The 14946-nt window shown below is 36.6% G+C and overlaps 1 protein-coding gene and 1 long non-coding RNA gene across 2 annotated transcripts in view; one reads left to right on the top strand and one right to left on the bottom strand.

Moving 5' to 3' along the window:
* The window catches only part of LOC123520214, an 83222-nt gene extending 75178 nt beyond the window's left edge, over positions 1 to 8044 (bottom strand). The window contains exon 1 of the long non-coding RNA XR_006679197.1: positions 7974 to 8044. This is a non-coding gene — a long non-coding RNA (uncharacterized LOC123520214). The remainder of the gene's footprint in view (positions 1 to 7973) is intronic.
* A 412-nt stretch (positions 8045 to 8456) lies between these two features.
* LOC123520209 (cGMP-dependent protein kinase, isozyme 2 forms cD4/T1/T3A/T3B-like) overlaps positions 8457 to 14946 on the top strand; it is a 649267-nt gene continuing 642777 nt past the window's right edge. The window contains exon 1 of the mRNA XM_045282292.1: positions 8457 to 8812. Coding sequence (XP_045138227.1) covers positions 8523 to 8812 — 290 coding nt within the window. The 5' untranslated portion in view covers positions 8457 to 8522. The remainder of the gene's footprint in view (positions 8813 to 14946) is intronic.

The raw sequence follows: 14946 nt of genomic DNA, 5'->3' as shown, positions 1-14946 counted from the left end.
CACTTTAACGAAATTTTATCCAGGTAATTTTTTTCCAAGTTTGAAAGCACCACTGTATCACGTAAGCCGACAGGCTTTTGAATACACCAGCGCCTCTCGTGGACAACACGCGCACCACTCACTCCCCCTGTTCAAAACATTAACAGCATCAGCAGCAGCTCATCTTCCCTCGCTCAACTTACCACCAAAACGCCCTGCAATGTCGCCTAGCGTTGCTAAGAAGACCAGGAAGTCTCTTGCTCTCGAAGTGAAGCTGGATATTATTCACAGACACGAGAGAGGCGAGAAAACTAATAGCATTGCTCGCCACCATCTTGACTCCATCTACTGTCTACTATTTTCAAGTCAGCAGACTCTATTAAGAAGGCTGGTGAGGCCATATCTTCCTTGCAAGCTAAAAGAATCACCTGAACTCGTGACTCTGCAATGGATTAAATGGAAAGCCTTGTGGAAATGTGGTACATAAGTTTTGTATGTGATACAATGACGCACCCTTTGTTCACATTTCATAGTTTGCTGATTACTGTCATTCCCGTTTCACTTTCCCTCCCTTCATAAATTTAAGATCATCAACATTATAAAGTTACGTACATACATACATTAGTGTACATTATAATGACTTAAATTAAACTGCCTAAATGTTTAACTTCATAATCTTTACTTTCATTAAACCTTTCAGTGTACTATGATGCACTCTCGCTTTGTTTACTCTCAATGGAAGTTCAAATCAGGGGTTAAACTTATTATAATCGGTTCATTATGAAGTTTAACGAGGTTTTTAGAACGTAACCCCTTCGTTAAGCGGGGCTTGCCTGTATATCATTTTTAGTTTCTTGCCCTTATCACTTTTAGTTACATTTGCTCCACTGTTTCCTCTTCCTTCTCTCTTATATACCATTTCCTTATCCTGTCTCCTAGAATTCTCCAAAAAATGTCTTTTTCTCCTCCTCTGAACTTTCATTATTTTTTTCCATTACTACTGCCGCCAGTTCATTGTATCTCTTCCTTTCTTCCTCATTTTTATTTTTCCTTATATATATATATATATATATATATATATATATATATATATATATATATATATATATATATATCCTTGCAGCCTTCTGTTTCTCTGAGTTTTGTTGTTCTATATAATATCTCTTCTGTTGCTGCTTGTGATTTTAGTAGTATCTTAATTGGTCTTGTTGTTCCATCTTGATAAAGTCCCATTCTGTGTATTTCCTCTACTTCTCCTTTAGGTTCTGCCTATCTTCGTCGTTTAGATTTTTTAGGTCTTTGACTGATTTCATTTCCTCTTTTTCCCTTCTTGGTCTATATTTTACATTTTTTTTTTTGTCCAAATATTATTACACTCTTTCTTTTCTACAATTTCCCTTACTAGGTTTTCTTTTTCCTTAAGGACTCCTATCATTTTGTTTGCCATATTCTCATCTCTTTCTTTTAGTTGTTCCTGGATCACCTCCTGAAAATTATCCTTGTCTTTCTTATCTTGTACTCTCCATGCCTGCACTTCTTTCTTAATCACGTCCTGTACTCTTTCCTCTTCTTTGTTAACTAGATCTTTCAGGTCCTCTTTTTCTTTCTCTACTTTACCGAGTCTTTCATCCATCTGTTTCTTATATTTGGCTAGTTCTTTTCTCAGTTCTGCATTTTCTACTTTTAGTCTAGCTTAATTTTCTTCCACTTTTTTTATCCTTTCTTTCAAGTTCAGAAACTCTTTCTCCTGTTCATCGTTCTCTTTATTTCTCATACTCTCCCTTATCCAGTTGTCTAATTTTTTTCTCGAAAGTTAAAACTCACCTATGGAGGGTGGTACTATCTAATTTTTCCTTAAAGTTATGTATTTACCTAGTTGAATTGTACAGGGTTCCAGTGGGGCTCATAGTGTCCTGTCTCCATATCTCCATTTATTTAATTTCTAATTAAAGTTATGCACATTATGTAATTCACCGCAGTCGCCAGCTGGTCACCAAGCCAGTCTTCCCCATTACAGAGCGAGCTCAGAGCTCATAGACCGATCTTCAGGTAGGACTGAGACCACAACAAACTCCACACACCGGGAAAGCGAGGCCACAACCCCTCGAGTTACATCCCGTACCTATTTACTGCTAGGTGAACAGGGGCTACACATGAAGAGGCTTGCCCATTTGCCTCGCCACCTCCGGGACTCGAACTCGGACCCTCTCGAGTGAGTCGAGCGTGCTAACCACTACACTACGTGGTGTGTGTGTGTGTGTGTGTGTGTGTCTATATATATATATATATATATATATATATATATATATATATATATATATATATATATATATATATATATATATATATATATACAGTGTTCCCTCGCTATTTCACGGTTCGACTTTCACGGCCTCACTGTTTCGTGGTTTTTATACATACTCGTAGAACATCCTGCGGATTTTTCACTACATCACGAGGTCTATGGTGTCACTTACAAATACTATACGTACAGTAATTCGGTAAGTTGGTGTTTAGTAATGACGACAATGTACGTTACTATGTATGTAAAGCACTGTACAGGAAACCCCCACTTAACGAAGGGGTTACGTTCCTAAAAAAAAACCTTCGTTAAGCGAAACTTCGTTAAGCGAACCGATTATAACAAGTTTAACCCCTGACTTGAACTTCCATTGACAGTAAACAAAGCAAGAGTGCATCATAGTACAGTGTAAGGTTTAATGAAAATAACAATTATGAAGTTAAACATTTAGGCAGTTTAATTTAAGTCATTATAATGTACACTAATGTATGTATGTACACATAATTTTATAATGTTGATGATCTTAAATTTATGAAGGGAGGGAGAGTGAAATGGAAAAGACACTAACTGGCAACCTGTGGAATGTAAAGAAAGGGCGCGTCATTGTATCACATACAAAACTTATGTACCACATTTCCACAAGGCTTTCCATTTAATCAATTGTAGAGTCATGAGTTCAGGTGGTTCTTTTAGCTTGCAAGGAAGATACGGTCTCACCAGCCTTCTTAATAGAGATATGAATGCTGAATTGGCGAGTCAGTCGGTCGAACTTTGAGGATTGGGTAATAATTAACTGAGTTCGAATCGGCAATAATTCAAACTGCGAACGGTCAAATCACGAGGATCCCCTGTATGCACGTATGTATGTATGTATGTATGTATATATATATATATATATATATATATATATATATATATATATATATATATATATATATATATATATATATATATATATATATATATTGTGTCTATTCTACTGGAATGTTGCATTTTTTGCTATATTCTACTGCTATTTGCATGCAAACTGCTTTACTGATCCTGCTTCCTGTGGCCTTGCTGCACAAATCTTTCTTCTTCCTCTCACTCCTTCTCTGTTGAACTCTCTAATGCATGAGTTAATCAGTACTCTCATTCATTCATACCTTTCTCTAGTAAACTCTGGAGCTCCCTACCTTCTGTATTCCCAATTTTCTATGATTTGACTTAATTTAAGAGAGAGAGGTTTCAAGACATTTATATTTATCTCTTTTTCTTTTGGCTAACTCTCTTGGACCTGCAAGAGAACTGGCAACTAAGTGGGCCTTTTTTGTTTTAAATTGCCATTAACCAGTTTTCCTGTCTTATGGATATGTATACAGTAATACCTCGAGATACTAACACCTCAACATACAATTTTTTTTATATACGATGAAAAATTTTATATAATTTTCGCCTCAAAATACGAAGATATTTTTAAGCTACGAATAGCCATTGGTAGGTGGCGCAGCGATAGCTCGGCTACCTGCTTCCACCCAAACATTCAGCCTGCATTGTGTATCGTTGTTCATCCTTTGTGCATGTATGTGTCTGTGCTCCTTGGCAGTGTGTGTTTTTTCTTAAGTTTTGTGAACTCAAGATGCCGTGATCAAGGGTCCCAAAAGTAAAAGTTTGGCGAGAAACACACAAAATAGTCTGTATTCACATACCAATTACAATTGGAAATTTAATAAACGAGTGAGTACAAATGGTGTTCTGCCCACAAGTAACTCTTCCTCTTTGCAATGCAAAAAAAAAAAAAAAAAAAACAGAAGTCTCTAGATGTTATGGTTACCAAAATATCACAGATTGAATGAGGCAGTATTATCGGTTAACGTGGCCTTGCGTCCTATCGGGTTCAGCGGTCCTGGCTAGAGCGATAGAAAACAGGCCCCTTGTATCCTCTCTCTCTTTTTCTCCTGTTGCCTGTTCTGATAGATACCACTCTCATTCAAAAGTTGTCTCCCCACAACATGGCGAGAGACCCGAGGTAAAGAAGTAAGGCGCGCAGGAGGTGGCAGAATCGGACACTGTGAAATCACTGTCGCTCCCATCTTCCATCGTGGGAGTTGGTGACACAGTGACGTATAGCATATATTTACTCGTGATGAGTGTTGCCAGCTCAAAGCAAAGAAAACGGGAAGAAAATAGCCAAAATATAGCCGTAAAAAGCCAAAACGTCTATCAACTTGCCCCGAGTCTTGCGTGATAAATGTCTATCGACGTGTCTCGAGTTTTGCAGGTTAAGTTGTTATTTTGGGCATTATAGAACATTTATATCATGCATACAATAAACATTGTATTTATCTTATACTAAATCTATATTTGGTTGGTATTTAAAGCATGTTAATTTTTTGGGGTGGTAAATTCTTATCACAAGAAGAAATTAATTCTATTTCCATGAATTTTTATGGGAAAAAATTATTTAATACACAATTTTTTTGATATACAACGATCGTCACAGAACGAATTAAATTCGCATGTTGAGGTACCACTGTATATGTATATGTACAAATATATGTATATATATATATATATATATATATATATATATATATATATATATATATATATATATATATATATATATATATATATATATATATTTCAAGTATCTATGTAGAATATATATATATATATATATATATATATATATATATATATATATATATATATATATATATATATATATATATATATATATATATATATATATATATTTTTTATGTAAGAGGGAAGAACCGCCAAGAGAGAGAGAGAGAGAGAGAGAGAGAGAGAGAGAGAGAGAGAGAGAGAGAGAGAGAGAGAGAGAGAGAGAGAGAGAGAGAGAGAGAGAGAGAGAGAGAGAGAGAGAGAGAGAGAGAGAGAGAGAGAGAGAGAGAGAGAGAGAGAGAGAGAGAGAGAGAGAGAAAAGGCCCACTCAGTTGCCAGTCTCCACAAAAATCCAATAGAGTTAGCCAAATGACAGGGATATAAGTCTTGAAACCTCCTTCCTGAATAAAGTTAAGTCATAGGAAGTTGGAAATACAGACACAGGCAGAGAGTTCCAGAGTTTGCCAGAGAAAGGTATGAAAAATTGAGAATAGGGGTGAGAGGAAAAAGAAAGCCTTGTGCACTGAAACTGCAGGAGGAAGGGAGGCATCCAGTTAGCAAAATCTAGCAGTCAGCATGAAAATAGTGGTAGAAGATGGCAAGAGATGTAAAATATATATACATATATATATATATATATATATATATATATATATATATATATATATATATATATATATATATATATATATATATATCCATAAAGTTCCAGTATCATTACAATTATTTAGTACTCAGAAACCATATAACATAAGAGTAATGCTTTTTTTTTTTTAGAATGTTGTACATTTCCTCAAGTGTACATTCACAGTGCTTCATGCAATACATTCCATATGTGCAATCCAGTTGCCCTCCCATAGTCAAGATATACCATCACCCTCCATACACATTGCAGCATATCAATGTCAACTGTTTGAACAACTTCAACTATGCATTTGTGAAGTGTGGCAGGGGTGAAGGCATAGACATTTATAGAGAACCTTACAAATGGTTGATTTGGGTATCTGCAATTCTTGTGATGCACAATGGAAAGACTTGTGAGGACTACGTTGAAATGTATCTTGTATATTGTCAACAGTTTCTTGAATCACACTACAAGTGTTTTTGTCCTTAAGCAGGACAACTCTGGTGTATATTTCTTAAGATTGCACATTTTACCAAAACTAATTTTCTATTGTACAATTAGTGATGTCAGTAAGGATGAGAAAAAGAATGATGAACAAATAGGTCACACAAAAAGTCAGTCAATCCCTTCTTAAAACTATCTAGAAAGTCTGTTTCTGCCAGATTGATGGGAAGTGAGTTCAAGGCTTTCACCACTCTAACTGAAAAGAATCTTTGCATGAGCAAGGATTGTGTAACCATGTCCTCTTGTGCTAATTGTAGGAACCAAAGTAAAGAAATCACTAAGAGAAATTAAAATAGAGATCACAAAAAATCTTCTAAAACCTAATAAAGTTAGCCCATAAGTGTCCCCTTCATTAAAAATTAGTCCAAACACATGAGATGTTGAGCATAATTATGAGACTTTGAATCCTCTTTGTTCCCTGTTGTTGTACTGACTGCAGTAGCTTTATGTTAGTGACATAATCAGTATTCCAGCCATCCATTTAAGTAAAATCAGGAAAAGCCAGACATTTGTTCAGCTTTCGAATCATGGCATTCCATCCTAAGACTTTACATGAATATCAGAATTTGGCTTCTCTCATCCAAAAAATGTTCTCATCAGAATTCAGGGAAAGAACCTCTTCCTTATTTCCTCTGATTGTGCCCCCAGATGACCACTCACTACTTCAAAAGCTGGATGATCAATGGAGAATGTTTCCCATATTGAAGAATGAATTTAAACATCTCATTAATGAGTCACCTGATAAGTTCTGGGGAGAAGTGTCCCAAAACAAGTCTAGCTTTTCAGACTTAGCCAGTTTCGCTGTAGCTGCACACTGCTTGCCGCACTCTAATGTTGAATGTGAAAGAGTGTTTAGCAAAGTTAACCTGGTTAAAACTAAACAAAGAAACAGACTAAAAACAAAGACAATAAAACGGACTCTTCTTTCTGCTAGTTGCATAAAATGTTCAGGAGGATGTGTTAAGTTTAACCCAGCAAATTATATGTTTTCCAGAATAAATAATCATGCACAGTTATTCCAGAACATTACAGGAGATTAATTGGATCTGGAAGAAGAGTCTTAAAGATATACATATACACTACAGCTATTATTGTTATCAACTTGTTTTGTAAGTTTTAGAGTTGCCCCTTAAGTTGGTCTATCCTTTTGTACACAATAATGATCTAGTTTCATTCAATTTTGGCTAACATAAGACAATGTTATGTAGCTGTGGAATGACCTTGGTGCTGACGGGGTAAATCAATATTAATACATAATAATTTGTTCAAAACAGTTGTTCATGATAATAATAATTATTCCATAACTCAGTTTTATTATTTTTTTTTTCAAGAGAAATGTTTCATTTGTTTGTCTTTATTTGAATTATGTAAATTAAAAGATACTAATAGCTGCAGAAATATTGTACATATATTCATTTGATTGTCAAATCATAAAAATGTATTAAATATCAGAAACAGTGTACGATGTTACATACGATAAATTTCACAATTTGGTACGGTAATTTTATTGAAAAACCCATAATTTTGAGGAGCCAATACGATAATTCCAGTTTGCTAGTATGGCAACACTGGTATAATCAGACCTGAATGTAATCTTTAAAAAGCAGACACGAGCAGTGTGGTTCGTCAGTATCAGCCTACTAGTCCTGTCATGTTACAGGTGACTGTCATGAGCGCCCAAGGGAAAAGGTACTTCAAGTGGGTCATTTTCCGTCCTCTCCAGCAGAAAATGAGCAAGAAGAAAAACAAAAAAGAAAACTAATCACCACTGTCATTAACATTTACCATAACATCTCCCGTGATCCCACATTAAGTGTCACTTCTGCCAGCGTCTCACTCCCCGAACAACTTGTAATTTTCGTCACCATGAATACAGGTTACCATATCGGCCACTTTTCCAGGACATTTCTTTATCAATAATGTCTAAATATCAAGAAAGATAAGTTTCCTTACCTTACCGACTTGAAAAGAGAACTCAGATGAATGACAGGCTCCGCCCACCACCTGTTGCCAGCAAGGACCCGCACTACGGTGGATCTTTTAAAACATCCAAACTTTGTTAATTATTCTACATATTGAGTTGATAATACCTTGAAAACCATCCTCATGTGATAAAATATAGGTTTAATAACCGAATTGTAAGAATGTAATTGAAATGTACTCAATAGTTGTACCTTGTTGAACGATGGTGAATATATATTAGCGCACCCGAACGCATCATAGTCCTATGGAAATAATGTCTCCAGCTGTCATGACAGGTCGTAAACATTCTTCCAATTATGGCATAATATCATGTCATATGATAGAAGCAACCTTGCTTAATCCAATATCCGTGAATAGTGATAGATTAAGGTATATTTATGAACTGTGTAAGAGTATTGGAACAAGTTGACTCCTCGTGTATTTCTTTTTTTTTTTCATGCCGTTTTTAGTTGTAGTCCGAGTGTCGTGTGGTGAGGGTGTGTTGCTCTTTTTTGTGGAGCTGTGAACCATTTCGAGACCATGGGGTCGCTGTTAGAATTACAGGAGATGTTGATGGAGAGGGACGACCGTATAAAACAATTGGAAGCTGTAGTGAGAGTGAGGGATAATGAAATAATGGAGCTTAAGTCGCAGCTAGACAAATTCCAAAGTGTTATTCCGTATGCAACAGTCGCGGCCGGGGTGAGCAAAGTCAGGGCGAGGAAGACGAGAGCCCAGGGCATCTCTGCAGAACCTCAGTCCCTCAAGACGGCACAGGAGCTGATGAAGCTGAGCCAGACAACTTTCCCTGTCATCTCTAAAGACTTAAGGTAAGGGGAGGCGACACAGAAGCATGTGCGGGTAAGGTGACGAAGGACTATGTCTCTTTTACTCTGCAACAACGTAGGTTCCCCTTGCTGGTTTTCTGTGTTACAGGACAGGGTGGTGGGAGATGTGGGAGTGGCCATGTGGTGATGTCACGTGGTGTGATGACCGCCTTGGGCAAGGTTTATATCTCAAACTGTGTCCTAGAAGTAAGGGCGGTCGGGAGGCTTCAATGCTGTGGACTAACATTACCCTAACTTGTGCCTACTTGGTGGACGTGAGACACTTGTCAAGCACCACTGATCATTGCAGATTATATGTCCGTAATTTATCTGTGACAGGGCGCAGTGTCAGGCCAGTGGTCTTCTCTTTATAAACCAACATTCCTTGCGCACACAAACACACACACACACATACACGTGTGCGTGTGTGTGTGTGTGACGTGTGTGCATATATATATATATATATATATATATATATATATATATATATATATATATATATATATATGTTTATTTGCTTATTAATTTATTCAACGTAAAGATGGAAGGCTTCACCCGGCTAAGTGCGCTTCGCGTTTTGCCACGTGCAGACAGGTAACAACAACATTTACACGGGATCACGTGGAACCGTCAGTCGTACAGGGGGCCTGCGAGGTAACTCATCATGTGTTCACTTACTTGTTCAGTTCAAAACTGGTTGTCAACGATGAATGAGTTATCCAGAACTTTAAAATGCATCGGTGCGCTTTGAAGGTTTCGTTACCCATTGAATTGTTTATTGAAATCTCAGTGATTTTTGTTGTTTTATATTTTTTTATCTCGATACATCCTGACGCGTGTTTGTCAGTATTGTGTGAGCAAACGTTAGTGGAGTATTGCAGTGAGCTTTGTGCCGAGTTTCGAATGCATCTCCGCGTTCCTCCTGACCCTTCTCTCTAGTCAGTCACCACCCCTTTCCTCTGGTTTGGGCCCCCTCCCCGTCTCTCCATCACCTCCCTCCACCCACCCTCGGGCTATTGTTCTCCCGCAGCTGAATTATTTAACGGACTTTGTTCTATTTATAGGTTGAACTATTAATCCACCCTGTGATCCTTTTAATACTTGTTATGTATGTGTGCATTTTTGTGCTTGTGTTATTAATATTCATAATACTTTTAGTGATATTATTATTATAACGTATATACTAATAATACTAACAGTAATGCTGATATTAATAATAATAGTAATAATAATAATAATAATAATAATAATTTTGATAATAATAATAATAATAATAATGACATCAACAACAATAATGATGATAATAATAATAATAATTATAATAATAATAATAATAATAGTAATAATATTATTATTATTATTATTATTATTATTATTATTATTATTATTATTATTATTATTATTATTATTATTATTATTATTATTGTTATAAATTATTGTTATCATCATCATTATTATTAATATTACTTATCAATATTGTTATTAGGTATTTCTGGATAATGTCCGTGTCCTCCATGATATGCAACTTAACCTTATTTTTATTATTATTATTATTATTATTATTATTATTATTATTATTATTATTATTATTATTATTATTATTATTATTATTATTATTATTATTATTATTATTATTATTATTATTATTATTATTATTATTATTATTATTATTATTATTATTATTATTATTATTATTATTATTATGATTCATGATTATAATTAAACGTGATTTTTTTTTTTTTTTTTTTTTTTTTTTTTTTTTTTTTTGCTATTTCAACCAATACATCGTATGTAACTATAAACTGTTGCAGGTTGTAATTTCATTGTTTGGAGCATTTATAATTCCACTTTTCCCCCGCCAAAATTTCCGGTTAGAAAGTTACCAAATATGTCAGCTTAGGTTAGCTTAGCCTTGGTGAGGGATTGAGAACATATTAATGAGTGAACAATTTATTTGGAGTGTGCTGATTGGCGCGGGATATACTGCGTAATTAGTTGAAGAGTGTTACGATAAGATGTCAGTGCAGCAAGGAGTGAGGGCGCCCTGCTGTGTGCGTGGCGTTAGAAATGGTGGCGAGTGATGTTGAAATCCATTTTCCAGAGTTTATCCTTGTAAATAGACAGCAACCTCAACTTTTTTTTCTTGTATTGCCGTTAATTGAGAAGATCGACAGGTGAGGCACAGGTTGGTCATTCCTGTGCCAACGCGGGACGGTGCATTGTTCCTCCGCTTGGTGGAGGAAGGCTTACAAGGGCTCCATGCAATTTTACATGACGCAGAAGACCAATTTATGTGGACGTGATATTTAATACCAATTGTTGTATATGGCTGCGCCGAAGATTGCATTCAGAATCAGTGTGGTGCCAAGGAGAAGGTAGTGTTGGTGTCTAGATGTTTGCGAAACTGTCTTATTGCAGTTAATAGCGGTTATTTACAGTCATCGATTTAAAGAAGCGGTTTAGAGCGGCGGGAAGGCTGCGATGCATTATTAGCAGTAGTTTAGGCGTTTGCTTAATCTCTACCAAGGAATATCCTTGATCTCCACTCATTATATTCTACTCTGCAGGAATACATTATTTAAATCGCTGCTTAGAATAAGAAGAAAATTACATTCAACATAATGAATGGAGAAGGTTTGGGGAGACTGTTGTTTTGCAGTGGACTCAGGTTGGTGATGATGACTAACAGGACCTCCGTCGTGTATTATCTATGCTGATGTCGGGCGCATGTAGTACAGTGTTGCATAATTATGTCATACGCACTGCAACGTAAACATTGTGCTTTTAATAAAACTATGTTTTGCCATGTTATGCTTATACTTGTCTGAATGTGTATAAATGTAAGGCATATGTTCCACCCTGGGAATGAGTGTTGCACATTGATGCAGAACTGAGAAATATTCTTATCGCTAAGGGTTATGGAGTGGCCGGTTTTGGCTGTCAAAGAAAAAAGGCAATAACGAAATTTAATGTGTAAAGATTTTTCTTTTTAATTAGTTATTTATTAATTTGTGTATTCATTTTATATCTTGTTAGATAATTATACTGTACTGGTGTGCTTTATTATCTTACATGGAAAGTAGTTTCGTACATTATCATGCTTTTAATTTACCATATACCCATCCTTATTCACCACCCCATCCGTGGTCAATGACCGGCACCAGGGGCGTGGGCTGGCAGGCGTTGATTGAATCCTGGCGACGTCACGATTTCAGGGTGTTTGATGGACTAATAAAATGAAGAGAGAATTTCTGTTACAGTCAGCCTGTCACGTTCTTCATGTGCATTACATTGACAGTGTCTGGACAGTTAAGTATAGCTGTATATATTAGTAGTAGTAGTAGTAGTAGTAGTAGTAGAAGAAATAGTAACTGTAGTAGTAGTAGTAGAAACAATAGTAGTTGTAGCAATATTAGCAGCAAGAAGAGCAGCAGTAGCAGCAGTAGGAGGAGGAGGAGGAGCAACAATTGTAGTGTAGCTAGCAGCCGCAGCAACATTAGCATTATGTATCATAAAGAAGGAAACTAGACGAAGGGTGCTGACTAATAATCATTAGCAAAGTTGCACCAGTGATTAGTTTTTTGGGGAAAAAATATAATGCCCATTGACAATGCAAACTCTTACTATGTAACTGTACTTTGAATGATTGTGACGAAGGATGATATTAGCTATACTCGTCTCGTGCACATATCCTTTGAAAATGGAGCTGTCATCAAAAGCACATGACCTACATCGAGGAAGGATTCACCTTGCTGATGACTTGCTGCTCAAAGGTGCGGTGAATCATCATGTTAAGAGTTAGGTATCGCAGCGAGGGAAACACTGAGGAGGGACGCCAGGCATGCTGTGCCCTCCGCCTGGCGCACGTGTTCCTACCCCTTGTCCCGGAACATAATTATGTGAGAGGCAGCTACCCCCTCCCCATAGCTCTCTCTCTCTCTCTCTCTCTCTCTCTCTCTCTCTCTCTCTCTCTCTCTCTCTCTCGTGATTGCCACCTCTAATGTTTCGTGTGTGTGTGTTTCACTGTTTGATCTGCTACAGTCTCTGACGAGACAGCCAGACGTTACCCTACGGAGCGAGCTCAGAGCTCATTATTTCCGATTTTCGGATAGGCCTGAGACTAGGCACACACCACATACCGGGTCAACAAGGTCACAATTCCTCGATTTACATCCCGTACCTACTCACTGCTAGGTGAACAGGGGCTACACGTGAAAGAAGACACACCCAAATATCTCCACCCGGCCGGGGAATGGAACCCCGGTCCTCTGGCTTGTGAAGCCAGCGCTCTAACCACTGAGCTACCGGTGTGTGTGTGTGTGTGTGTGTGTAATTCACCTCCTCCTCGGTTGCCTGCTGGTCATCCAGACAGTCTTCCCTTCCCATTACGGAGCGAGCTCAGAGCTCATAGACCGATCTTCGGGTGTGTGTGCGTGTGTGTGTGTGTGTGTGTGTGTGTGTGTGTGTGTGAGAGAGAGAGAGAGAGAGAGAGAGAGAGAGAGAGAGAGAGAGAGGCGCGTGTCAGACATGGGCATGCTTATGAGTACTAATAGAAAAATCATAATCCATGGCTGTGATTACGTAATCAAAATCGAAAAGCGTAAAATTTGTGTAATCATAAACAAATTAGAATCAAAATATATTCTGCGGTGATAATCATAATCAAATCATAATCCATTTTTTTTATAATAATGATTGTCTAAAATATGATTATTTTAATTATTTATTTGTAATTTCCATGAAACACTTTACTTTCAAGTTAAAGTATGTTTTGAAAAGCATTAGCATCGTTTCATGTTTTTTCTTGCATGTTCTTCTACCATGATATAGGGGAAGGTGGAGTGTGGTGGACCAGTGGTGCAAAGTGAACTACTGGCTCTCCCACCAAAACCAATGATACAGAATTTCAAATAGCAGCTGCAATATCTTTCGGTAACAACGAAAATCGCCCGCCAGCTTTGATACTGAAAGAAAGCTTTATTTTAACTTAAAGGGATTTAAGTTGAAACTTGTAGCACTTGATATTTAGATACCTTTAAAGTTATATAAAGTTTTGTTGTGATAATTTCTAAAGAACAGTGGTAATATACGAATATTGCTAATCAAAGCAAGGCTGCTGTGAGAAATGAGAATGCCTTGCCACAGGGCAAAAAAACATTTTTTAAACATGTCTGAGTATCAGTCGTGGAACTGGGTGCAACTGCGTGTGTTTACCTAGATGTTTACCGAGTAGTGAGATATAGGAAAAGTGTCACACTAGGCTCGTGCTGTCCAACCTCCCGATCCGTTTCTATAACAATTTTGCTTAAATTTATGTATGGTCTTTGCACACCGTTTCATTATAACGTTTGTTCCGCGTTGTTATACATCTATGAGGAGAACTGTATTTCTCGATGTCTCTTCTGCAATAACTCTTTCAGTTTCCTTCCATGTCCTCTGGTGCTCCTCATATCAAGTTTGATGAGATCATCTCTGTCCAGCTTGTCTATCCCTTCCAGTATCCTACATAGTGCTATCATGTCACCTCCCTCCCTCCTTTCCTCCAGTGTAGTCAATCCCAGATTTCCCAACCTCTCTTCTAAGTATATTCACTTAAATGTGTAGGAATTTTTGTTGCAGCTTTCTGGATTTTTTCCAGCTTCCTGATGTCTTTTATTTTTTTTTATTCTATTTGGTGACCCCACTAATGCTGCATATTCCAAACGCAAACGTATCATTGTTGTTATGATCTTTTTATCATATCTTCATCGGTGTATGTAAATGCTACTTTTTTCTCCCAGCACTCTTTCCAAACTCCATCTTTAGTTAGTATGTGATTGGAAAAGTTTTATATATTATTGTGGTCAAATATGTAAAGTGTAACTAATACATAAAATTTGCTACCTAATTTTTAGGGATTGTACTGTATTTAATCATTGCTTTTATATAAATGATCACAGCGAAATGTGATTACAATCATAATCTTGTACAAAAAGAAAAAAAATTAATCATAGTAAAACTCAAGTAATCATAATCAAATCATAATCTGAAAATGAAAAAAAAAACCAAGTAATCATAAATTAATCACAATCGAAAAAGTATTCCAGACCATAATCAAAATCAAATCCTAGTAATTTTTTCATAATCATGCCCATGTC

This window comes from Portunus trituberculatus, chromosome 46 (assembly GCF_017591435.1).
Source record: "Portunus trituberculatus isolate SZX2019 chromosome 46, ASM1759143v1, whole genome shotgun sequence".
NCBI classification, from domain to species: domain Eukaryota; kingdom Metazoa; phylum Arthropoda; class Malacostraca; order Decapoda; family Portunidae; genus Portunus; species Portunus trituberculatus.
Note: the sequence above shows the minus strand (reverse complement) of the source record. Positions and strands in the feature narration are given on the sequence as shown.